Source organism: Rousettus aegyptiacus, unplaced genomic scaffold (assembly GCF_014176215.1).
Source record: "Rousettus aegyptiacus isolate mRouAeg1 unplaced genomic scaffold, mRouAeg1.p scaffold_m13_p_9, whole genome shotgun sequence".
NCBI classification, from domain to species: domain Eukaryota; kingdom Metazoa; phylum Chordata; class Mammalia; order Chiroptera; family Pteropodidae; genus Rousettus; species Rousettus aegyptiacus.
Window position 1 is genome coordinate 63,312,625 of NW_023416312.1, and position 27,820 is coordinate 63,340,444.

At 37.7% G+C, this 27,820-nt stretch overlaps 1 protein-coding gene across 4 annotated transcripts in view; it reads right to left on the minus strand.

The window, feature by feature from the left end:
- The window catches only part of MORC4 (MORC family CW-type zinc finger 4), a 66,500-nt gene extending 42,269 nt beyond the window's left edge, over positions 1-24,231 (minus strand). For 3 of the 4 annotated variants that reach the window (XM_036226715.1, XM_016148574.2, XM_016148566.2), the window contains exons 1-9: positions 23,877-24,231; positions 23,688-23,760; positions 17,924-18,056; positions 12,643-12,860; positions 11,753-11,900; positions 9,339-9,471; positions 8,898-9,026; positions 6,179-6,298; positions 4,674-4,774 (exon numbers count right to left, since the gene is read on the minus strand). In XM_036226715.1, coding sequence (XP_036082608.1) covers positions 4,674-4,774; positions 6,179-6,298; positions 8,898-9,026; positions 9,339-9,471; positions 11,753-11,900; positions 12,643-12,860; positions 17,924-18,056; positions 23,688-23,760; positions 23,877-23,978 — 1,157 coding nt within the window. In that variant the 5' untranslated portion in view covers positions 23,979-24,231. The remainder of the gene's footprint in view (positions 1-4,673; positions 4,775-6,178; positions 6,299-8,897; positions 9,027-9,338; positions 9,472-11,752; positions 11,901-12,642; positions 12,861-17,923; positions 18,057-23,687; positions 23,761-23,876) is intronic. The other variant, XM_016148583.2, reaches the window with a different exon arrangement.
- Between the last annotated feature and the right edge of the window lie 3,589 nt (positions 24,232-27,820).

A 27,820-nucleotide genomic window follows, 5' to 3' on the forward strand; every position in this document is an offset into this window, starting at 1 on the left:
AGCATTTGAGACACTTGACAGAAATAGCCTAGAGTGCTTGAACAGACTGTTCATAGAAATATGGATATTAAACATCCCACTGGTGAAGACTCTGAAGGAAGTAAGGAGCATGGTAGAGAAAACACAAATTTCCTTAGAGAATACCAAAATCATTGTGAATGGTCTGTTAGTAAAATTATAGATGTTAAAGGTATTGCTGGTAAAGGCTCAGAAGGAAATGAGGAACATGTTATTGGAAAACTGGAGGGAAGGTGATCCTTGTTATATAGTGTTAGAAAGCTTAGCAGAATTGTATCCTACAGTTATGTGGAAAGCAGAACTTGTAAGTGATGAAACATTTAGCTGAGATTTCCGATCAAAGTGTTGAAAGTGTGGCTTGGTGTCTTCTTGCTGCATATGGAAAATGTGAGAGGAATGACAGAACCAGGACTTAATGATTTTGGAAATTATCAGCCTATCGAGATTATAAAAGATGTTACGATTTTAAGATTCACTGTCAGGAAAGCATGCTCTAGAGAAAAAGCCAAGCCTCTGACTGGACTACCTTTTGCTAGTATCTCAGAAAGATCAAAGTCAGAGTATTCAGACATACAAAAGCTCTCTGGAAAGATTAAACATGTGACTCAGATCTCAGCAGAAGCTAAGAACAGAAATAGGATTATCTAGGAAAGACCTGTCAGGAGCCTCTGATCTAATGGAGTGAATATCCATGACATACATGTGAGATCCACAAGGTTCTTGAGATAGTATACTAGCACAAAAACTACTAGATTATACTAAAAGGGATGAAGACAGTAGAAAATGAAAGAAGGCCTTTAGACCTCCAAAAATATCTAATCAGGAAAAAGGCTGATGAAACTACTTAGCTGCAAATACAAGCTACCCTTCATGAAAAAATGAAAGATGATGCTGAGGATGGAGCCACGAGCCCAAAGGGTAGAACCTTAAATCCAGAATGTGGAGCTACAAGCCCCAGAAGATAATTCCCAGGCCTTGAAATTTAATGGAATTAGCTTGGCTGGAATTTGAAATTGCTTGGGACCAGTGACTCCTTTTTCCTTCAACTTTCCTTCCCATTTGAACTGGAATATCTATAACTGGTATCCTATGCCTCACCACTGTATTTTGGGAGCAAAAATAAAAAAAAAAAGACATGTCTACAGATGAAGAGTAATTTTACCTCAGGATGCATCAGACTCAGAGTATTGGTGAATACCTGATTTATATGATGAGATTTTGAAATTTTGAGCTGATGACATAGAGATGGGAGTTTAGACCTTGAGTTGCTATAATAGTCGAGATTTTGGGAGATGCTGGGATTTTGCATGTGAGATGTAGGTGGATCTTAGGGGGGCAAAGGGCATACTGTGACAGGTAGAATAGTAGTCCTCCAAAGATGATCTATGTCATAATCCTTGAAATTTATGAATATATTAGGTTACATAGCCAGGGGGAATTAAGGTTGCAGATGGATTTAAGGTTACTCATCAGCTGACCTTAAAATAGAGAGATTATCTTGAATCATCCAATGTAATCATTAGGGTCCTTAAAAGTGGAAAATTGAGGCAGAAGAGTCGGAATTAGATATGTAATGATAGAAGCAAGGTCACTGGAGTGATGCTATGTGAGCAGGACTCAACCTACCGTGTTGGCTTTAAGGATGGAGGAAGAATTGCCATGGGACAAGGAATGCTGGCAGCCTCTAGAAACTAGACCAGGCAAGGGAATAGATTCTCCTCTAGAGCCTCCGGAAAGAAATGCAGCCCTGTCAACACCTTGATTGTAGCCCAATGAGACCTATATTGGACTTCTAACCTACAGAAATCTATAATAATAAATTAGTAGTGTCTTAATTCATTAAGTTTGTAGTAATTCGCTATGACAGTAATAGAAAACAATTTCTATTATTTATAAACAGAAGACAAGTATCACCTCAAAATTTTAAAATATCCTGTGGCTCCCCTGTGGGTTCAGCTCAGCATAGTCTTGGAACTGTGGCTCTAGGACAGGGGTAGGCAAACTATAGCCTGTGGGCTAAATATAAGCCACTGCCTGTTTTTGTGAACAAAACTGTACTGGATACAGATGTGCTCATTCCTTTACTTATTGTCTGTCTGTGGTTGTTCTTATACTATGGCAGAATTGAGTGAGTAGTTGTGACAGAGACCACATGGTCCACAAAGCCTAAAATATATACCTCCTGATCTTTCACAAGAGAAGTTTGCCAATCTGTGCTCTAGGATACAGCCCTACTCTATCCATCTGATTTTATTTCCCTCTCTCTAGTTACATCCCTCTAACTTCACTCCCCATATTCTTACCATTCTGGGTTCCGGTCACCACCTTAGCTCATGCTATAATTCCACCCTGGCTGTCCCTCCCCTCCCTTTTCTAAATCCTGTATCCTTTAAGGTAAATCTTAAGTCATACCTGCTACCTAAAACCTTCTCAATCTGTTCTCTCAGGGCATTTTTCCTATACCACACCGCTTAAGTTTTGATTGATCAAAAAGCAATTTTATTACTCTCTAAATTGTTTCACATATGTGGCAATCCATGATTACAAACAGATTCTAAGCTCCTCAAAGACAGTAACCATATCTTGAATTTCTTAGCAAATTCCACCAAGTCTAGTCACTGTGCCTGCAACAGCGGGGTGTTCAGTTAGTATGTACTGGTTGTGTTTCTTAGGCTGAAATTTTTTAAGTTTGAGCTCTAATAGTTGCAACTGAAATCTGATATCCACAACTATTAAAAGTGGTATTACAGATGATTCATTTGTAGACATTCCAGCAGTATGATGGCTGGTATCTCTTTCAGCAGTTGCAGTTATGGTATCCATAACACTCTTAAGATGAGTTTGTGAAAGTAGACAACCTTCTATAATCCCCCTTTCAAATTCCCTTATGTTTTTGAACTAAACAGTTTCATTTTATATTTAAAAAATTGAGTAAAAAATAAAACATGATGCCAGAATTGGGATAAGGGTTATACAAATTTTTATTCTCAAAAGACTTTATATGTGGGATAGTATACTAGTTTTTTGTTTTTAATAAAATGTGTAGCAGATATTAAGCTACCTAAGCCGGAAAACCTGTATGTCAAACTGAATAAACCTACTGGCGATGAAATACATCTGGATCCCTGCAATCACCTCAAACTCATCATATTGAACCTAAACATTACAAATCAAGGGTCTAATACCTCTAAAATTTAAAAGGTAGATGAAGGTTTGGCAAAGATGGTATAAGAAAGATGTTAATTTTTAACGTCTAAAATTTGAATTTCACAAATCTTAACTCTTAGCTTAATCACCAGAAAGTCACTATTCCTTTTACTCAAGAGAAACAGAATGCCTTGACTATGAGACTTTTATCAAACAATGTCATATATAAACTTTGAATCTTAAGAGTCAAGTCCTAGTCAAAGATCTCCACTACAGGCCAGACTCATAGTTAAAAGACCATTTTACTTAAAACTGAGGGTGTGTAGTTACCATAACCATTGAGTAGCTGTAGCGACCAGGAAGCAATTATCCTGGAATTAATTTGGGGTTGCTATCCAAACAATCGTCTCTCTGTCAAGCACTAAACCTAAAATTCTTATGGTTCCAGATAAATTAAGGTACAACATTTAACTAATTTTGTTATAGTTTGGGGCACACACACAAAAAAGAAATTTGAGGAATTGCTTTTCCCACACTTTAAGAAGAATATTTCTATTGAGACTTTCAATAAAATGACACAAAATGTTCTGCCTTCTTTCTCCATACCCTAAGAACACCTCTTGCCCTTTAATGTCCTTGTCTATACTTCCCTCCGCATAGAATGTCCTTCCCCTATTTGTCCATCCAGCAAATTCCAATTTTCCCCTCAAGTTTGAGCTCAAAAATGATCTGCTTTGTGAAGCCTTCCTCGACTCTTTTAGGCATAATTAAAGTTTCTTCCCATTTTATGTATCTCGTCCATTAAAACAATCATTTTATAGGTATTTAACTTTTTTGTTTGCATATATCTCATCCCATATTCTCATAGGCATGAAGGATTCTTCTTTCATTCGTATGTCCCTAGTACCTGGCACATTCCTCTCCCGAAGTTTTAAAACAAACTTTTACATCCTTTAATATCTCCTTTCTTGGCCTTCTAAAAAATATCCTTGCTAGTTTGGCCTCGATGCCCAATTCCTTTCTGATTCTTACCTATTTGTCTTACCTATTAAATCTAGATCTGTCCATGAAAACACATGTCTTTCCTGCTCCTCCAGTAGTTTCCTCTCAATCTGTTCAATGGCTTCGAGAAAATCTTTTAGAACAAACTTCAAACTGTTGGTTCTTTTCCCCAAAACATATTCAATTACTTCAGGTCCACTCATCTCTTTTCATTATGATAATTCTAAGGCTCTTTGTTTCACCAGAAGTATGTTACTAAATGACTACTATGCTCTTTCAATAATTTTTAAAGGTCAGGTTTATCTCCACTGGGCTCCATATATCATGTATCAGTAAGCTTTAATTCAAAAATAAAATAATTTTATCTCTAATCTTAGAAAATAGATTTGAAGGAATTCTCAGTTAATTTATCTGCCTGTTTTTTTAGAGACATTTTTAGTGATTTCAGAGAATAGAATCATATCTGAACAAACTATCAGTAACACATCAGGTTGGGAGTGACTCACCGGTACTCCTTGGTGTACTCAAAGTCTTGTTTGTTGTAGGCAGGTTTTAAGAAATTGCACTCAATGACTCCGATTACTCCCACACCTTCTCCATGAGGTGACTTAGAAGAAAAATATTAATTTCAACACTTACATTACTGTTGACTGCCTGGAGGTAGCTTCCTTTTGATTCCAAACAATAATAAAGAGGTTACATAACATTCATGGGCAAGGAAAGACCAATGGGATCTAGAGAAACACTCAGAATGTACTTCAGTAGACTGCAACTATTACACTGAACTGGAACCTCTGGCAAACTCTAGGGCAGAGATTTTCAAACTATAATCCACAGCTTCCCTAGGGTTTACCAAGGATTAATAGCCTTCTCAACTACACCCACATTACATCCACTTTCATCTGTTTTATGTTCTGGGATTGCCATAAGATTTCATTCGAACAAAAAAATGATACTGATAGAAAATCAAGGTTATATATATTACTGTTCTAGGGAATTGAAACCAAACTTCATCTGAAAATAATTTAAGGATGCTATGTAATCATCACACTCTATTAAAATAAACATCTTTTATATATATGTAGGCTGCCAAATAACTACAAGTTGAGTCAGACTTACAGTGGTTATTTATTACAAATTGATACAAAAGATTTTTGGATTTAAAATCTTTTTTTATTCTTTAATGGAAGGAACTGAGTCAAGGTATAATTAGGCTGGCTCACAAACATGAGTTGTGTAAAGATGATGTAACAGGAAGATCAATATAGGCTGAAGACTAGCTATTCTGGGTCTTATATAACTTTGTACTACTGTGTAATGTAAACCAGTTTATCACTCTTTGTGCTTTAGCAATCTTTTCTGTAAAATCAGAATGAATGGGATACTTATGGATATTTCTACTTTAAAATGTCATTAAAACATTGAAGACGATGGTAATATTTGTATAGCTCACTTTCTAAAGTATTTTCACATAATTCATCCTATCTAAATCTCTCAACTTTGTAAGTTGTAAGGTAGGCGGGGCAGGTATAATTATTGTTGTTGTTTCCATTTTACAGATAAGGAATATGAGCCTCTGAGAAATTAAACAATTCAGCCAAGGTTGCACGGGTTCTAAGTGGAAAAGTCAGGACTCAAATCCAGGTCATCAACCACTAAATTTGATGCATCTTCAACTCTGCCTTATTGTCTCCCCAAGAACATATAAATAGCTACCTTCATGGCACACATAGAACATATGGCAGAGTTGCTAGTGTTCTAATCCTACCTCTTATTAACAGCTAACTAGAGGATGTATTCTGTAAAGTTCTTGGGTTAATTAATATTTATTAAGAATGAGAAGTAGAGGTTTTCAACACAAAATGGCTCACTGGGAACACAGAATTCCAGGATCAGATTTAACAACCACTGATGGGAGTAAAAGCTATTAATGACTTATCCCCTTAGAACATTTTAAATCTTCTTCCTACTCTTTTCAGTTTCCTATGACAAAGAAACATTAAGCACTCACCTTCACCTGGCATCCCACCTTCTTGAAGGACCTTATGAGTCGGTTATTATGATACATCATTACTCCAAATTGGTTATTATTCTTGCAAGAGAACCCAAAAGTTATTTTCACCTGCTTATTCTGAGAAGAAAATCATTAAGGAGACAAACACCAGGGGCTTTAGCAGACAAAATGTTGCGCTCTATAATAGCAAAGAACATCAAACACCATTGGATGTAAATTGGTACAACCTTTCTAGAAGGCATTTTAAAAATCTGTAGTAATAGCTTTAAAAATGTTCTTAACCTTTGACCAAGTAGTTCTTTTTCTAGGAATTTATCCTACAGAAACAGGGAAGCCCATAAAGGTTTATGAGTTACAGAGATTTACCAATTAGTTACAATGCAGAACAATATAAATAATTTAAATATTTGACATTAAGGGATGATTAAATAAATGTGGGTATAGCCACATGGTCTATTATGCAGTTTTAAAACTAAGTCCTTGAAAAACGTTTGGGAACAGTCCAGAATACATCAACATGCAATGCCTAAAAATATGTATATATAAATATATACATACAAGACTGTGAGAAAATATACTGAAATGCCATCAGTGATTTAAAAATTCATAATCATGAAACATTTCTTAACCTTGCTAGTTGTTCAGTTTACTGCTAGGTCTCTCGGATTCTGATAAAGAGTTGTAAATGGTAGAACACAAATCTACACAAGTATGAGCAATAAAATAAGTCCTGCTAATCATTCAAAAAAATGAAAGTAAAAGCACAAAGAATCAAATCACTTTTAAAGGTAAAAGGCAGATGAATAGTCCTGTTGTAATATATTTCATGGAAAGAAGTTAACAAGCTTGGATAGATGAAATAAAGAGAACTAATTATTATACATAAAACAAGAACAATGATGAGTCATTAACTAGTCTTATCTGATTTATAAACCAAGGTAAGAGTGTGAGAAAGATAAAGGGGAGATAGGGAAACTGAGATTTTCATTAAAACAATTACTAAGAAATCTTCATGTCCAAATGAGTTAAAAATTTATTTTTGTTACACATTCAAAAAATGATATCCATGTGACAAATGGGTCGGGCATGATATAAAGTCATAATATGAGTGGGTACATAACACAGCAATGTTTGGCTCAGAACATATAATATTCTGGGCTCCAGAAGCTCAAATCGAACCTGAAGAAAGACTCTATTCCAATGCAAAAACTAAACAGCACAAAACTCCCCCCAAATAAACAAACTAAAACTCTACACCATAAAATTAACATTTTAAAGATAAATGTCAAATTATTTCTATTGTATACTTTTAAAATTCTAAATTATAGGGTGAGAAGACCTTATAATAGGTGGTAGGAGGTTCCCCAAATTAGTATAAGGAGAGAGGGCAAGAGGAGGAAAGAGGCCTTTGATAACTGAGGAATAAATAAATCAGCATCAGTGATCTTGTCCCTCAGTGATCTTGGGGTAAATTTTATTAGGAGTTTCATTTCACTCTTGCATGTAGTGAATGTGTTTCACCCAAATTCTATTAGAGAAGGTAACTAGTTTAATAAGAAGGGAGAGTTAAAGAGTTAAGGTATATAGAGAATGCATGCTTAGGAGTTGCCTTGATAAAAACCCATAAAAGAAAGAAGCTAGTGACAGAAACGTGGTAAATATCCTGAACCAGTAGTTGGAAAACTATGGCACTAAGATCCTAGCCTACATACAGTGATATAATTAATTTATCAACAGATGCTAACGTCATTAGCTTTGTTAAGTTAGGTTTGTCTACAGCTTAAAAAAACTTCTCTTAGTAGACAAGGTATTGTTCCTCAAAAGGAGAAACTCAATCTGCTTATGAGTAACAAAAACAAAGCTTTTTAAAAGAGAATAATGATTTCTAATTATTGTCAGGGGAATAAACACAAAGCAAGATAAATAATGTATTTGATAAAGTAAACAAGAGTGTGTTTCTTAGTCCAAGAGCTGTGCTTAGTTACTAGGAAATAACTTACAATAGCAATTCTTCATAACTGCTTACGAGTTCTCAACCTTTGTCTTTTTTTTTTTTTTGCTTGAAAAGCCATCAACATAGATAACCCTAATTTCCCTAATCTTAAGGTTTTCCCAAATGTCTGAAATTCATTCTCAGCGCAATGGTGGAGGTAGAAGTGAAAATGAGTAATAACTTCTCTGAATGGCTGCCATTATCAGAAGTACCAGGAAATCTATTATCAACCTCTAATTTCCACTCTCCTAACATCCATCAACATGAGTCTGGACTTGTCATGACAAAAATCATACTGTATCCAAAAGATCAAAACATTCAAGTCAACATTTTGCTTAATCAATGTAATATATAACAAAATTCTAATACCAACCAAATGGTGTGCGCCTTAAAGCAGAGATTCTCAAATTTGGCTCCTCATGAGAATCAGCTGAGAGTTTAAAAATAAATGTTTCTTGTTAAAAAAGAGATTTCAGAAACTACTGAACCAGAAACTTCAAAGTCTCAGACTTCTGTATTATTTTCATAATTTCTAGGTGATTTCTGATAAAACTGGTGCATAGATTGATATTTAATAAATACCTCCTCAGAGTACACTGTAATAGGATTTGTACTATAACACATACTCTTGAACTGGAAAAGGAAAGGTTTTTGTTTTTCTGTGCCAGCTTTGAAATCTAATCCAGAAACAAAGAGGTAAACTTCACATAGTTGTAAGGATACTGTGAATGTAGGTTTATATATATCATATGCTACATTGGCCAGGCTCTTGGCAATCAGCTGGGTAGTCACCTTCTTTTGACGCAGAAAAATTTTCATTCGTGGCTTCATATACAGAATACCACAAAATGCCTATGGAACAGTGAAAGGAAAGTTAATATATGATATTATCAATTCTACTGACATTCCCATAAAACATAGCTAGCAACTGAGGACAATTCTGGGCAAAGATTTAGCTCAGTTTCTATATCTTGTTATACTATGTCCAATTCCACACTAAAGTGCTGCTGACTACATTCACTAAACTGCTTTGGCAGAGACAGTGAAAAGGAATCCTAACACAGGGCTAAAAGGCTGTCATCTAAAGGGATATCCTGTCCTATAGATTTTCATGTTATAGGAAATCTTACCTCTCATTGTTGAAGAAAAACCACTCTTACTCACCCGTAAAGAATACTCTGTTTCTGGCAGCTCAGCGGTAACACCAGCAGTCTCTTTTTCTTCTGTGCCGAAGTCTGATACCAGGATGTCATATTTATCTGTATCAAAGTCCAATTCAGACTTTCCATCTTTATTTCTGGGTAAAAGAGACAAGTACCAATCTAAAAAAAACTGGTTCCAAGGGACAAAAATGCACTAGGAACCCAAGTGAAAAGAAACGATATGAGCCCAAAACTCAGATATCTATTTCTTTCCCTCACTACCAGTACTTAGGAATTGCAAATTACTTGGTTTGAAGATCACACGATATTTACGATATTTACGGTATTTCCAGTCTGAACAAATCAACTATATCTCATAGGTGGTAATGCTAAGTACAGAAAGAAAGGGAAAAAAAGGAAGGTGGGTATGTATGTAATCTAATAAATCAAGTGGATGTCAGCTATCCTCGAAAAAGGAACTTACAATAGATCCCAACTTTGGGGGTATTGTTAGGTAGGTCATTTAACATAATTTTCCCTAACAATAAATAGGAGAATCAAAAGCTACGTCTTCTAACTTTAGCAATAGTATAAGGGCTAATGAGATATCGAGATTCCCCCAGATCTAATCCTATTTCTTAGAAGGAAAAAAAAAGGTTATAGAAACAGCATATATCTGCCAGTCCTCTAGAATATCATTTATGGAATTATCATTAAAATATAATAGTATTCATGTTCCTTTCATAAAGACCTTTATTCTTCTCATAGTCCTTTTGGGCCACTTAGCTTTGGTCCATTCCAAGACCCTAGACTATATCACTAACAACTGTCAGGGGAAAAAGCCAAGACCCACCTTTGTTCCTAGAAAAAACTCAGAAAAAATATAACAGGTTATGGAGAAAACATATATATCAGAACAGTTTCTCAAATTTGTTCTGTGGAACAGTAGTCCCCCAAAATACTCTTAAATGAGGGCGGGAGGCAGGGAGGGAGAGAGAGAGAGAGAGAAAAAAATAGAGAAAAAAGAAGGAAGGGAAGGGAAGAGAAGGGAAGAAAGAGAAGATAGGTTGGTTGCATGAGCAAATAAAATTGAGAAGTAATTCCAGGCTCTCAGAACCACCTCAAAGGTCTAGTGATACCTCCAACCATACTTCAGGCTCTGCAAGCTCAGAACTCCTGTGGTGAAAATGCAGCTACTTCTTCAGGGCTGGACCATAGCCATTATGGTATATAGTTTGTATAAAGTCCTTGTCACTACAATATTCTGGATTTTGCTACCTACTCTAACATATACTCTGAGGAGGTTCCTTGTCCTCTTTGCTTCTCACCACTCACCATCCAAAGAAAAGAGATCTGGAGAAACATTTTTTAAAACTAGAAAATACTGTATATCTCTTAAATATTTTCAATGCATAATGTAGCAACATTTGCATATTAAAGCCTCTGAGAAGTCCTATATGGTAAACTTGGTTTAAGCCAGCTTTTCCCAAAGTTAGTTGACCACAGAACCCTTTATTTATATAACACCCAGTACCATATAACTGAGAAACAATGTATGAAGAAAACAGTCTTTAATCTGTTTAAATCACTGGAAATACCTTAGAAAAATGATCCTTTATATTATTTGAGGGTTTCTCAGTAGGACAAAGGAAGATCTAAATTAGCAATGTGTGAAAAAACTCCTTAATTTTTTTTTTAGTTGAAAGTACTTTCTATACAAACCAGCATGGTTTTTACATAAGTTTAACCCAGCTTAAAAATGAGGTGAAATTCTTGTCTCAAGGAGAAAAAGAATGAATATATCTGATACCAGTAACATCTCTATTTTATAAGAAAGACTTTTAAGTTTAGTGGTCACAAATGTATTCCACTTGACGTGATTAAACATATGATGTAGCCTAGAGTATTTCTAGATTGTTTTATTAGCTCTCAGCACATTACCTGAAACCAGCCTCATTACAGTTTATCTGCTTCAAAGATTTTTCTACTTCTAATCCAGATAGTTAAAGCACTAATAATACCGATATCATTATTTTTAAAGATTGTGTTGTGCTTTGTTACCCTAATGTCGCTTTGTATACTTGAGTTTCATTGTTAAAAAGGTTAAACTATCACTTACCTACATCAAAACAGTGTTTATGGATATAATATAGATATTTATAGCGGATTCTGAAGATTTTAGAACAACACTGAACTACATTGATTATCTGTGACAATAATAGGCTCAGGATATGCATGTCTCTACCTTATCAAGCTCCACATTTTACTAATAAGAACCACTACCTCAAATAGAGCTAAGAAAGTTAAGGAAAAGTATGCAATGAGATATGAATACGTAGCAAAATTTATCTATTCTGCCTCTCTAGAGATTTATTATAATGCGCTCCATCATATTATTTTTGCTTATTAGACTGTATCACCCTTAGAATACTATACCTGCGGATGTTCCAAATGAGAACACGAGTGCCTTTTTTGCCTGGGATGGCATCAAACTGGGACAGCAGGTCGTTTTCTCTGTTGAAAATTGAATAGTTCAAGATGGCTTCTAGGCTGGGCAAGGAGTCCTCAGTAATAACCATTTTTTGTAAAACCAAATATAGTCAAAGGAAAATTAATATTTTAAGAGGATGCTATCAGCTAGGAAGATTTACATTTTGGGTTGCATGTTTGGACAAAATATAAACAGAGGCATGAAGCATGGGCATTACTTCTACAGAAGAAAAGGGAAAATAAAGAAAGGTTGTTAAAGACAAACACAAAAACCAGTTACCCCTATAGAATATAGCTTCAAAGATACAATGTAAATAAAGACAATCCTATATTTAGGAAATAAATTAAAGGCTGAATTTTCAGACTTTTTGGAAGAAATAAGTTCAAATTTGCTGCTATACTGCTTGGGTCAAGATACCTGGTATCCAACAGAAAAAATAGGTAGTCCAGGTCTGGGGAAACGAGCCATTCAGCCATCACATAAGCTGATGAATAGAATGTTTCTAGGGGTATAATGCAAATGTAGCTACCCTTAGGGGTTAAAAAGAGAACTTTACCAAGGGAGTGGTGGTGGTGGTGGTAGGGGTAACAGAACAAGTCATATAACAATGAAAATTCCCATACATCAAAAACATTTCTAAGCTTTGGTCAATGGTCCACTTATTTTCAAAATTTATTAGTAGGGGGAAATTCCAGTTAAATCTAAGACAGCTGAATAACTCTTCAAATATTAAAACTTAATAGTCGGATTTGACCTGAAGAGAAAAGAGGTTTCTATCAAAACAGTCAGATTAGACTAATTTTTCACCAACATTCTCCATTTCCAAAAAGGATATTGCTTTGCTGGTTGAATGGAACAATTGGTACAATAACTGCCTGGGCCTGGACACATTCCAGGTAGGTCTGTGATAGGAGTCCAACAGTGAGAGTACCCCCATTCTTGGTGAAGACAAGAGCATCCTTTCCTAGTCGCATGGAGCCTGACTTGAAACCATTACCAAAGACCCCGATGGGACACTGGCTCTTCTTTATTACTTTATCTGTAAAACCAAAGCTGTAATTACACAAGAAAAAAAAATAAATCAGAAAAAAAGAAACCAGAAAGGTAAAAAAGCATCCCAAGATAGGTGACAGGCAGAATGTTTAGCTTTCAAATGAAGAATACTTGTAAAAAGTCCCCCCTTTTTTCTTACTTCTGATACCTCTGGGAAAAACTAGTAAGTTGAAAACGTAGGAAATTAATATGGGGGTAATGAGACTGATTTTCTGGTGTGCTTTATGTATACATAAACACGTCTACTACATTAGAGTCACACTTTATAAATGTAAAGGTAGCCTCGTTTTATTAACAGAGATAGCTGGAGAAGGCCACGGGTAGCTGTCTTTCTTGTCTATTTAAAATGACTCTGACTGTTACCAGTTAAGGTTAAAAGGGTGGTTATATCAGAGTACACCCTAGAGAGGGTAACAAAAGTACCAGATCGTGGCACTGGTTACAGGTACTAGACTAGGCATCCACACAAATCTAAAAGCCAGAGGACGGACACACACACACACACACACACACACACACACACTCATGTCCCCTTACAATTTCAGCTCTCCACCCAAAATACAACCCTTCCAACTCTTACCCTCTGCTCCATCTGCTGGGACAGTATTGGAATGTGGGCAAGGGATAAAAATAGGTAGTTCTTCCTCTGAATATCCTCAAACAGCTGCAGTATAAAGTCTGTCTTGTTATATTAAGGGCTTTTCACTGAATCAATTCAACAAATTCTGTAGCCCCTTATGACCAGCTTAATCTGGGGGCAGGATCTTTTCCCTTGCATATATTCTCCATTCGAACACATGACAAAATAATAGAACCAAAAAAATTAAAGATATGAAATCTAGAAAATAATGATTATCTTTCTCAAACACCTTCCCTCGCCACAAATAAAACTAATTTTAACGATTGTTTCTCTCCGGATTGACTAAATTTACAATGTTGTACACTACCATTCATTCAACAAATATTTGCCACATACCTACTATGTGCTATGCATTGTGTTAAGCACTGGAGACACAACAGTTAATAGTATACCAGTGTGGTTTACAGTCTAAGGAAAGATTTTATATATTACAGATTAGATACTTCCCCATTAATAAAACAGACACTCTATATGCCATATCTGAGCAGCTTGACCTTGGCTCTCATTCTTTTGAGCAGGGTCGAGTTGCTTGGTTTACTCCCTAAGAGCATCACCTTTTACTTTTATATTTCAAAGTGCTATATGATAATACTATTAAGTCCTTCTAAAATAGACACTTGACAGAAGCTTTGTGTATCCTACAAATAAATCTAACCACAGAAAAAGGTAATTTTTAGGGCAGTAGTTCCTTTGAAAATCTCAAAAGAACCTGAGTTTCTGCTGTCTATGGGCCTTAGTATTCCAGGAAATGAACTTAGAGAAGTCAGTAAGATTCAGGCATTCCTATTCCTCTTGTGGAAGAATTGGCTAGAAAAGATACAGTCATTATGATGATTAAATTATACACTGTATGTATGCTATAGAGCAGTATTCAAACTTTGATTTTAAACTAACTCTAGAAGTCACTCTGAGAATTGTCATGTGCTATCCTCTAGTTCTACTTCAGATCTAATGTAATATCTAAAATTCAGGGCTCTTCATAAGCAGTAACCTACCATAAAAAATGTATCTATATGGATATCTGGACTTAAATCTTCTCTAATGCCACAAAAGCTTCAATTAGGTCATCAAGAAAAAGTGGTGAAAATAAGGAGACTATATTACTCTTAATTTCCTAGCCATCCCTGCCTCTTCTGCCTTTCCTTTGTAGTATAAACCCTCATTGCGTTACTTAGTTTGGGGACATCACATCACATGGCTAAGGTTAAGAAGGTAAGCAGTAGGGCAGGGCCAGAACCAGAAATAGAAAAGGATAAGAATAATGAGAAGAGAGGAGCTGGAAGCTCTGGATGTTGTTGTGATGTTCCACTTAATTCTTCCCATGTTCCTTTATTCCACTTAATGTTCCAACGTTCGGTATTTTTTTAACTGAAAACAGAAGAGTGGATGCCAAATACCAATCAAATAACTAATATAAAAACCCTCCTAATAAATAGTAGAATGGTAGAAATGAATTTTCTATGGTTTGGTATAGCACACTCATTTTCCACAGAGATATCTTGGCTTAGGTGGTTTTTCCTCACTAGTAAGTCCTGTTCTATCTTCTTATGTAGGAAACAACGGTGTTTACACACCAAGGAGGCTTGAATACCGGCTCTTTGAGTAGAATCAAGGAAGACAGCAGCTTGCTCCTGAGTTCCTTAAAATGTCAAGATTCTAGAATCTAGAGAAGTAAATTTAAACTGGGGCTCTGACCAATGAAACAAACCTTAGGAAATCCATGGACATACAAGGGTGGACACTGCTGTTTCCTAGATATATTGGTGATGTAATATGTAATATAACGTAATGGAAGACTGCTAAGCACACTGTTATTTTCTGGCTGTTGTTTTATAACAGATCTACTGGGAAATGCACTTCTGAGCGGAGGGAGCAAATACCTTTAATCCACAGATCTGTGGCTGCTTTTAATCCTTGACCTTTGAAAGAAGAGGATTTCCACCTTGCTGAAAAAGTCAGCTGAATATAAAACTAGCTGGTTCATACACTAACCTCAGAATTTAAAGAGTATTAATTATGGGTCTTAAAGAAATTCAATGATAGGCTTTTCCTTTTTAGTTTGATTTTCATGGATTCTGTATTTATGGGAGAAACTGTTGCTGCAATTACACAGCTATTTTATTAGCCTGAAAATAGGAAGAGTAGCATAAAGAGTTGGAAAATGTGGATAGGATTAAAAACATGTTATAGATCAAACAGAATTTCTGTAGGCTTAATAATTTTGCATGACTATCTCTATTAGTTTTTCAAATATAAAAGTAATATGCCCAACCCCCCAAAATATTAATATACTTAATATTTTTCAAAGCTACCTCTAAAGTTCAATCATTTGAAAAAGAAATTATGGTAAGTGGAATCTTTGGCTAGAAGTTATGATTGGATTAAGTGATCTTTTCTCAATACATGGCACCTTCTAATGGCTTCAAGTATGTTTTAAGATACCATCAAAAATAAATACAGCATAATTACTCTACATAACATAGGACTCATTAACAATTTCTCTAAAATTAATTTTTAAATATCAGGAAAAATCATCCAGCTCAAATTGCCATGGTGATGCCAAAAAATTCTATAGCTAAAGAAGTTTCTGCCTGTTTTGGTCTGTTTTGTTCCTTGGGAAAGGAACGAAATTTTAAATGGATGATACTCATCCTCCATGTTACAACTCAAATGTTATTTCTTCAGAGTGGCACTTTTCGAGTCTAACAATTAGAACAGATCCCTCTGTTATACGCACTCAAAGAAAATGTACTCTTCCTTCGTACCAATTATCACAGGTGGGAGAGAGCCTATTTAGTTGTATTACTAGGCAATCTTTTTCTATATTTCTCACTAAATTGTCAGCCCCTTGAGAGCAAGGATCATGTCTGTCTGGTTCACCACTTTATCTCTAGTGACATTCATATAGGTATTCAGTAAAAATTTGTTGAATAAATATAGAATAAAAATTGTAGCAATTATTTTGAAATTACCCGCCTCCTCCCTCCTGCCTTGTCACTCTAAGCACCAACTTTCGCAAAAGTAGTTCCATGACAAAATGAAAAGCAGTAGGATTTGCTGCGCCCACCATTTGACACCCATGTCACTGGGATAAGGTGTAGAGGAAAACAGTCATTAAGAAGATGGCTTAGGGAGAAAAAGGCCAGTACATAAAGAATTAGATACATAAATATCTGCTTCTATCCCACCTAAAATTGTATTTTTCTTAATATAAAATATTAACTTTAGGAGATGAAAGTGATGCTATAAGTTAAAAGACAGGGCCAGCTCCATAATTCACCAACTTACTGGCCACATTCTTATCTCATTTCCAGAAGCTTTCCTCAAATATTCTTCTAATTATGAGGGTCTGAGACACAGGTACACGGACTGCTGAGTGGTTAAAACACAACCAAATTTATAATTGGTTGTGCCCAAATTTCATTCCTTTTCTTTGATAGCTCAAAGGGATTTCCCTACAAACAGGGTTACAGAATCAGAATAGCTTCAAAGAGAACTACAACCAAATGAATGTTTTCCATTTCCATAGCTTGAAGACCTTTCCCTCCTCCACAGAATCCCTCCATTGTTACTCATGCTTCATAGTAGTTCAGGAAGCCACCTGGAGAGTAATCTACCTCATCTACTAAAAAAGGAAGAAAGAAGAAAGGAATTAAGGAAATGCTCATCTTTTACTGCGTGATATGTAAGATAATAAAGTAAGAACTTACATTCTCAACTACAAACCTTTTCAAGTAATTAAATGGACTGGAGTGGTAAGAGAAATCTATATCACCAGGTTCAGCAGTTAGAAAAGAGAATTCCCTAACTTTGCAATTCTACTGCAAAACCTTCACAGACTATGTATGAATGCCTTCTATTTATCTTTCACGGGGCTTGATTATACCCAGGTATGTTCATGGTTCTAACCCCAAAATCATCCCAATTCTAATACTCCTGATCTAAAAGTGAGTTTAGGTTAATAAAAACGGAGAAGGTCTCAGACCAGTGAAGGCCTCTCAGTCTTTACACTTGCTTTTCTCTCTGCCTGAACTCTCATTCCTTGCGCCTTGCTTTTACCTTGTGAAATTCTACTGCTCACCCTTAGATCTCAAGCATAAAAATCACTTTATCTATGAGCCTTGTCCTGACCTCCTGGATCAGATTAGGTTTCTCTGTTGATTTATCCCATTACATCCTATATTTCCTATCACATTTACTTTTTAATGATTACTGCTTAATTGTCTGAAGTGCCAGCTAGACTATAAGTTTTCTGCAGGCAAGAACAGTGTCTATTTCATAACCACTGCCCTGGCACATAATAGACGTTCAATAAATACTTGCTGAACAAATAAAGGGAAAGTAAAATATTAAAGAAAATCATTAAGCCTTAAATAGAGTTCATGAACTTAAGACAAGAGAAAAAGAATAAAGATATTTGTACCTGAGCATTCGGTGTAGTTTATGAGGTGTCATCCCACATCCATCATCAGTAAAGGTCAAACAAGATTTATTCTTGACCTCTTCAACATCTATGAAGACCGTCCTGGCTGATACATCTGGATCTACAGCGTTATCTGCAAAAGGGAGAAATCTGTGATATTAGATCTCTTTTTCTAATATTCTATTAAAATTTCTAGTTCAGCGGCCTTCAGACATAGAAAATGTCCTTTATTCCCTTCATGTGGATGTCCCAGGAAGTGAGCAGGAAGCATTAAAGGTAGTGTACTTACTAGGTTATAGATGACAACAGATATGACAGCAGATGAGGTTATAAGCTAACTTATAGATTTTATATAATGACTGATCTGAAATCCACCCTCCTCCCTTCAAACTTCAGGGTCTGTGGGAAAAATAACTCCCCATATATACAAAGCATTTTACTCAGTTTTAATTTCTTTATTTTTTATCTTTTAGCCACGTTACTGCTCATGTACACATAAAGTAAAGGGTGGCTGTGGAGAAGAGGTGAATCGCAATTTTGGTATAAACAGATGCATATTACATACATTATAGTTTATTTGTGAAAAATATATTTTCAACTTTTTTTATATCACCTCCTCTGTTAAAGAACATATATATCATCACCATTTCTGTTTATAGCCTAAGAGGTGTTAAAAGAATTAGGGGTTAAAATCAAAACATTGAATTGCTTGCCTCGATCCCAACAATTGTAAGAAGCTTGCTTAGAGAGAAAGAGTAATTCTACTTAGGTACTACTCTGTAATGTTAAAGGTGAGGCAGTCCAACCCTCATTAAATGGAGGGCATAGAATTAAAAAAGTAGAGAAAGTTTCACGATTCCTCCTGAGTTAGGTCTTCATAATGGGTTATTTAAGACTATGAAGACATCAAATATAGCCATATTCTAACATATGCGCCATGTCCATACCCCCAGAGCGTGCCATTGTCTAGTGGCCACATCTTTTTGCCAGAGGTGCTAGCTCACATAATTGTCAGTCACTGACACATGTGGTACAGAAGTCTCATTAGGACTCAATGGCCAAAGTGGGAGGGCAGTTTGTGCCAGCTGTTGGATAGGTTCCTTAAGTACTCCTGTCTCTATCAGCTCTTTAATCAAGACTGAGACCTTCCCTTCCATCCTCTTCCCTTTCCCTAGCATCCTATACTGCTTTACTGATACCATGTGGCTGGGCTGAGAGATCCAGCTGCAGGGCTGGCTGTATATTGGTCCCATTACCACTGTTGAAATTGTGGCATTATATACTGGGAACATCCTTACAAGCAAGAAAAGTATTACACATATCCAAAATATCAATTTCTACAACACAATTAACATTATCAGTTATAACTACTTGGATCTGTTGAATGTTCATCAAATAAAACAAGACAGATTAGTTTCAAGGACCACAATGATGTCACCAGAGCCGGTGATAAAACTGTCACTGATTGTAACCCAAAATAGTCTTAACAGAAGGCATCACTAATGGTCCCAGAAGGGGGTTAAGAGGTCTGATGTAGTCAATCTTTAAGGACTGGATGGGGCCAAAACCCTGTGTCATGTAGTAAATCAGGGGGCCAAATTTTGGTAGGAATTATAAGTTTGACATGCAAGAGTGGCTTTATTAAAAATAAATGTTTTACTTTGTATAAGAGGCAGCAGTGTTTTGTTTTTGTTTTTTTTTTCCTTTAACTGACAAGAGGATTCAGAATTATGAAGCTGCCTACATTATTTCAAGAAACTACTTGGCAAGTAGGCCCTGAATTGTTTTAGGACCCATCGGTCACTCCCGTTGGCAGGAAGCCAGGGCCATTGAGATTGATACCTTTAACTTGTCAACTAACAGGACATCATTTCTACTTTGAAAACTTCAGATATAAAGAAAAATTTTCTAACACTTTATGAACATTCACAGTTCAAACATATAACATATCAATTCTAATTGCAGCAGTGCATTCGATGAAATCAACTTGTAGGCCTCTCAAAAAATCACTTTCACTTTTTTCCTCTTTACCCCAAATTTTGCCCAAACTTTTACTAGGTGCTTTTTTTCACAGGAACACACCAACGAGTTTTAACATGGGCATTTCAGGAGTTACAAGGTAGCAGCCAGGAGCAGCTAAACATTTTATCTCCCTGACTGGAAGCTGGTGGAGTACAGGGGGTGGGGGCATGCCAAGAGGCCAGGGTCAGCTGGAGCAGCAGGGAACAAGAGATCTGCAGCTGGGCTGCAGCAGTACCCAGCGGCAGTATGTACAGCTTTGCATTTAATTTCAGTTTTAAGTGGCATTTCACTTGGCTTCAACACATAAAATAATAATAACAAAATCAGCCTCAACAATGAACTTATAATAATAAGGCACCAATCTCACCTCCTGCTGCTTACTTAACCTTCCAAAAATTTATCCACACTTAGCATATGCTACCAGATCCCAGGGAATCTATTTTCTCCTATTGCCCAGCCCACCCAGCCTTATGAACAGGTCAGACACTGAGGGAAACCCTGCTCCCCTCCCCTCATCCACCACTTAGGCGAGAGCTGCACTAACAGATTCTGGGATGTCTTTATCCCCTAACCTCACACAATTTCATGCACTATCAGATGCCAAAGGGTTTTATCTCTCCTAACCTGGTCCATGTTATCCTTAGTGGGAGGACCCTACCTCCCCTTGCCCACCACTTAAGCAAGAGCATGGAAAACCAGATCACAGGCGATCTTATATCCCTTAACATGGTCCATCCAATCCCAGTCTTCTAAAAAAAAGCATTGAAATAGAAGCTTCGCACCTCATCAGAACCTGAGAGGCAATGAGAAACTGTCCCATAACAGCCTCCCTGGAGAAGCAGGATGGTGAGTGGGGATATGGCTTTGAGTTAGCACTTCACAAGCTTCCCTTCCCCTACTGTCCCAGGAGGCTGGCCTATGTGGATTCCTGCAAGTTCGTCAGGGCCAAACTATTGCCCTACAGACATCTTGCAAGTATCTGACAGCATTCTCATCTAAGATTAAAGGGATCATCTTCTGACACAAGCTATTGTTTTCCTCTCTTCTCTCTATATATACACAAGTTTGAAATTTGAAAGTCATTTTTCATTCCTCCCTCTCTTTTACCCTATACATCCTCTAGGCTCTCTTGCATGTTGCTATTTCTATTCCCACTGTCACTTAGATTACAGAGTATTCCCTCTCATTTGGATTATTGCAAGAACGTCTTAACCAGTCTTTCAAAGCCATCTCTCTCTCTCTTCTCCAACCCACCTTATACATTGCTACAAGATAAACTTTCCTGGTGCACAGCTCTGATCATGGCATTCCCCTGCTCAGAAAACTTCAGAGTAAAAGGCCAAACACCCAAACCTCCCAAACATAACCTGATTCCAGTTCACCTTTCGAACCTCATTCCCTACTTACTTGGAGTGAAAAGACCTGTGTTTGAACCCTGGATCTGCCACTTGCTAGACATGTAACCTTGGAAAAGTCAATTAAGTGCTCTGAGCTTCTGTATCCTTATCTGTCAAATGATGATAATAATGACGATGATGATAATGTCATTTAATAATAATAATAATAATAATAATAATAATAATAATAATGTCATTTACCTCAAAGGGTAAAGTTCAAAATATATTTGTGAAAGCTCTTTATAAACTCTTGAAGGACCTTGAGTTTTGACTATTTGTGAACTCCATGCTCTAATTAAACATAACTACTCAGTATTCTTTATGCCTTTGTTCATGCAGTTGTTCCTTTTGCTTGGAATGCCCTCCCCTCCCCACACCCATATCCACATGTTCCAATCCTTCAAATCTCAGCTCAAATGTCGCCTCATCTACAAAGCCTTTCCTAATCCTCCTCTTCCTGGTAAGCTGGAAGTCATCCCTCCCTCCTCTGAACTCCCACAGCACTCAGTATGTATATCTTTGCTGATACATCACTTTGTATTTTGTTGTTATACAAAGCATAAACTCTGGTACATATTTTATCTCTCTTACTAGAAAAGTGAATTTTTGTACCTACCATGGTGGCCTTGCCCACAGTGAATACTCAATAAATATTTACTGAATGAATGATTCACTAGAAAATGCACAAGTGGAGGAGAAAACAGTTGAAGGAAAACCTAAAAAAAAGCTTTGGATTACCAGTTAACACTTTGCTCTCTCTTTTCTTTATTATTAATATGACCACAAATACTTGTGATTTGGTTTTAAACCTGTGTGTTTGATGTGTGCGTGTGTGTGTGATGTGTATGTGTGTGTATACATATATATGTGTGACGTGTGTATATATATATATATATTTACACATCAAACACACACATCACACACATGCACACATATTTATGTGTGTGTGTGTATATACAAAATACACATAAATACCTGTACTCATATGGGACATCTCGGGCCAGGCCTGGGTTCTTTAAGTTAATGCTTAAGACGAAAATCACATTTATGCAGAACTACCAATGGAACATACTTTAAATCACTTGTAAAATTCAGTACACAGTCGAGTATAGATATATATGGTTTTGCTGAGTGTAACTGAGCTAACAACCCATTTGTCTTCCATTTCCCACTATATAAATTGTTACTTTTCCCTTTTGTTTTTTTTGTAAATTACATGCACATAGATCTCATTCCACTGTGTAGAGTTTTACTCAAGGCACAGTGAAAAACCTTAAAGATACAATCCCTGTTCTCTGGGATTCAAAATGTGTTAATGTCACTTTTTCCCCCTTTACCTCTAACGAACAGTCAGTCATACACATTGTAAGCATTCTGTGTTATGGTCAAACGAATTATAAAAGGTCCCTGTCACCCTTCCAAATAACCCTCTTGACCATCTCCTGCTGTCCACTAACTTCTTTTCCTGGACAACTCACATGCATGGCCACACCAATTGCTTAAGTAGTGACTGGGGCTCCTTTGGGGAGCTTTGAAACCTTTTTTGAGATTTTGCTCTGTGCTACGTGGCCCCATAAATATCTTTCTTTCAACTGTTGAAACGTTAATGATGTGCTCTGTATGCTGCTGCATTTTTTCCAGGAATGCTCTTCTTCTTTGTTTTCCACACACTATTTAGCACACTATTGCAAAAGCTGGTGTACTTGGTTGGCTTCAAGGGATCAATTGAAAACGCTTTAAAAGCAAACATCGGTGGAGCGAGGTTAAGTGCTCAGTATTCATTCCAGCGGTGTGAGGGCGCTCGTCGACCACAGACCCAGCCCTCCGTAGTCGCAGGGAGCCAAATGCACTCGTGTCATCTCTTAAGAGATGTCCCGTCATTCTTAGATTCTCTGGTCCCCAAAGTTCAAGAATTTCATTTTGCAGCCCTTTCCTCATGACCCTATCCGGTGCACTACAACGCTCATTTACTAGTTTGGCGCCTTCCGTCGGTCGCTGTTCCCTGTGGATCCCAGCTGCCTTGGGGTCCGATACTTTTTCGCATATCCTTCTGATTATTAATCCAGTTCTTCCAAAGTGCCCGGAATATCACGAGCCATAAAGACAAGCCACACAGGAGTCCTAACTCTTTGGACGCACCTTGTTTCCTCAGCTTTTCCCTAAAACCTTGTCCCTGGCGGGAGAGCCGAAGCCCTACTCCGCCTGCGAAGCCGGGGCCGGTCCCGACGCCCCCACCCTAGCCGCGGCCGGCCCTGCGCGGCTCCGCACATTCCTCTAGGGTCCTCGGCACCACGCTGGCACCACTGCCTCGCGGGATCGCGGCCAGGCCCGCCCTCGCCACTCACCTAGCAGCTCCGCGATGGCACTGAAGGGTCGCGTGTGGCTGCTGGAGTTGCTCTGTAGGTAGCGGGGGCTCATCTGGGGGCGAGAGAAGGTCCCGTCCCGTGTGAGGCCTCGGCCCGCCGGGCTGTCCCCGCGCGACCCCCACAGCCCCGGGGCCCGCGCGCGTCCACCCCCTCTGGCCCCCAACCTACCGTGCTCAGGCGGATCCCAAAGGCCTGCGGGCCGCTGCCCGGCCGGGCCGGCCCGCTGCCCTGCGCGCCAGGGCCCGCGGGGGCCCCTCGGTATAGGAGCATTTTTTTGGCCGCCACGATACTCGCTTGCTGCCTCCGGACTCCTCGCCCGGCCGTCCCGGGCTGGCCCTCACTCACTCGCGCTCGCGGCTGGCGGCGGCCGTCCGGGGCTGGCCCTCCGCCTCTCCCACCCTCAGCCGGCGGGGGCGGGGCGCGCTCCAGCCACCTGTCCTGGGCGGGAGGAGCGAGGCCGGCAGAGCCGAGCAGCGGCCCCGCCCTGTCAGCACCTCTCCCGACCCGCTGACTGCCCGGGCGGCCTCCCGGCCGTACAGAAATATGGCGACCTCCTGACAGCCGCTCCTTGATCCCCGCCCCTAATTAATTCTTGGCGTTTGCCATAGGCCAGGCCGCCGAGCGGGAAAGGGGTGGGGGTGTGGGGGGGGGGGCGGGGGCGCGGGGAGGGGCGGCAATGAGGCGAAAGGAGGGAGAGAGCGTAAGGATCTCTGGCACAGAGTTCCAGTTAGGCGGCATGACTAACGGGCAGGATAAGACAGGTCTTAAAAGTTCTAAAGACCACAGTTGTGCTATCTGGGAAGATAGCAGGCTTGTGTGATGGTAAAGAATTCTGACTACTCTGGCTCGGATGTCTCTAGGAGCACCCAGAACTTTCCAGAAGGCACTCGGCAAATCATCTTCAAAGACTGGCAAGCCTGCTCTGAGGCTGTTTACAGAAGGAGAAATTGGAATGCGCTTAAATACCCCAAAATAGAGATTGCTTAAGTTACGAAGTATCCACAAAAAGGAATACTGCGCAGTTCTTAAAGGTCATGTTTGTCGATGAACATTGATGTGGAAAATATTTATGAGGGAATGAAAGAAACAAGAGGTTACGACATACTGTGTAATGTGATACCTTTTTATGGAAAAATGAGTGTTGGAAAAACAAGTATACATACATACGCATGCATTTCCATACACACACTGACACACACAGAAACACTTGAAATGCTATATTCCAAGATGATCTCTGCAGGTCTGGAATTATGATTTTTCACCTTTTTTCTCATTCGTACTTTCTATTTTCTGTACTATTATATACATTGTTCGATTATTTTTTTAAAAAGATTTTTAATTTAAAAAATATATAGCATTCCCTGGTATGGATGAGCCATAATTTATTTTCCAAAAAAATTTTTTTTATTAATACAAAAGTGCTGCTTCAGTCATCCTTACATACAGATCATTAATTTCGGGTACTATTATTTCTACAGAATATTATTGTGTGTAATGTCATATTTACTCTTAATAAATACTGTAAGATGGAGGTGATTTGACCTTCCAGCAATGGTCAGAACTAGATGGTCCTGCTCTTTTAACTTTTTGCCAATCTTTTGAAAAAAAAATAGTATCTCCTTATTGTTTTAATTTACATTTCCCCGACTACCAGTGAAACTGGATATCGTCTCAAATGTTTATTGTACGCTTCTATCTTCTCTTCTGTAAATACCTGTTTATGTCCTTTGAGCATCATTTCCCCCTACTGGGTCCTTTGCACTTGTCTTTTTTTTTTTTAGTATCTTTAAAAAGTTTAAATACACAAAAGTACAGAGAATAACATAGCAAATCCCCAAATACTTATCACTCAAAATCAAAATAAAAAATACTCACTACTTTACCTGCTTTACACATTCTTTTTTTATTTCTGTAAATATTTTAGAGCAAATCTCAAACATCATGTCATTTTATCCTATATACTTCAGTGTCCTCTAAAAAACATAACCACTTTACTACCTTCACACTAATCAAAATTCATAATAATTATTTAATGTCCCCTAACACCTAGTCCATATTCTGATTTCAGCCATCTCAAAAAATACCGTCTTACATTTGATTTGTTTAAATCTAGATCAAAATAAGATGCACACATTGCACTTGGATATGTGTCTTCGATCTACTTTAAAACAGTCTCCCTCTTCTATCTTTTTTATGCTATCGAATTGTCAAAGAAATCAGGTCACTTGTACTGTTGAATGCCTACATTCTCATTTTCAGTTTGCATCTTCGTGTTATCACTTAGCTTGCTTTTCTTTTAGAGGAATAAGTATAACCTAACTAGAAATCATAAGTTGGCTCTAAAGGCTTCATTGGATACCAGTACAATGTTTTTTTGGTTTGTTTTTTGTTTTGCTTTTTTTTTTTTAAGCAGGAATGCTCATAGATGGTGCTGTATGCTTCCTATTGCATCACATCAGGAGGTACATACTGTTCAACACTTAGTGATGGTCAGGTTGGTCAGTCAATTCAGGTGAACCTAGCCTGAATGTTCCACTACAGGCACACCTTGGAGATATTGTGGGTTCAGTTCCAGACCATCCCAGTAAAGTGACTATCACAATAAAGTGAGTCACAAGAATGTGTTGGTTTCCAAGTAAATACAAAAATTATGTTTACACTATACTGTCATGTTATGTATGCAAAACATTATGTCTAAAAAAGTGTACACACCTTAATTTTAAAATACTTTACTGATACGAATGTCTAATCTCTCTGTTATATACCTGAAACTAGTAAAATATTATATGCCAACTGTAATGGAGATATTTAAAAAGTATTTAAAAATGAAAATGCTTTATGGCTAAAAGATGCTAACTTTCATCCGAGGCTTCAGCAAGTCATAATCTTTTTGCTGGTGGAGGATCTTGCCTTGATGTTGATGTCTGCTGACTGATCAGGGTGATAGTTGCCGAAGGATGAGGTGGCTGTGGCAATTCCTTAAAATTAAACCGCAATAAAGTTTGCTGCATCAATTGACTCTTCCTTTCAGGAATAATTTATCTGTAGTGTATGATGCTCTCTAATAGCGTTTTTACACACAATAGAATTTCTTTTGAAATTGAAGTCAATCCTCTCAAATCCTACAGCTGCTTTATCAAAAAAGTTTATTTAATATTCTAAATCTTGTGTTGTCATTTCAACAAGCTTCACAATATCTTTACCAGGAGTAGATTCCATCTCAAGAAACCAGTTTATTTGCTCATCCATAAGAAGCGACACCTCATCTGTTAAAGTTTTATCCTGAGATTGCAGCAATTTTGTCATATCTTCAGGCTCCATTTATAATTCTAGTTCTCTTGGTATTTCCACCACATCAGCAGTTACTTCCTCCGCTGAAGTCTTGAATTCCTCCAAGCCATCCATAAAGGTTGGAATCAATTTCTTCCAAACTCCTGTTAATGTCAATATTTTGACCACTTCCCATGAATTACAGATGTTCTCAATGGCATATAGTAGAGTGAATCATCTACAGAAAGTTTTCAATTTACATTGCCCAGATCCATCAGAGGAATCGCCATCTATGGAAATGATAGCCTTACGAAATGTATTTCTTAACTAATAAGAACTGAAAGTAGAAATTCCTCCTCTATCCATGGGCTGCAGAATGGATGTCATGTGAGCGGGCATGAAAATAACATTAATCACATTGTACATCTCTCCATCAGAGCTCTTGGTGACCGCGTCCACTATCAACAAGCAGCAATATTTTGAAAATAGTCTTTTTTTTTCTGAGCAGTAGGTCTCGAAGTGGGCTTAAAATATTAAATAAACCATGTAGTAAGAAGATGTGCTGTCATTTAGGCTTTGTTGTTTTATTTATAGAGCACAGGCAGAATAGATTTAGCATAATTCTTAAGGGCCCCAGGATTTTTGAAATGGTAAGTGAACATCGGCTTCAACTTAAAGTTATCAGCTGCATTAACCCCTAATGAGAGAGTCAGCCTGTCCTTTGAAGTTTTGAAACCAGGCATCGACTTCTTTCTAGCTGTGAAAGCCCTAGAAGGCATATTTTTTCAACCTAAAACTGTACTGTCTATGTTGAAAATCTGTTTAGTGTAGCCACCTTCATT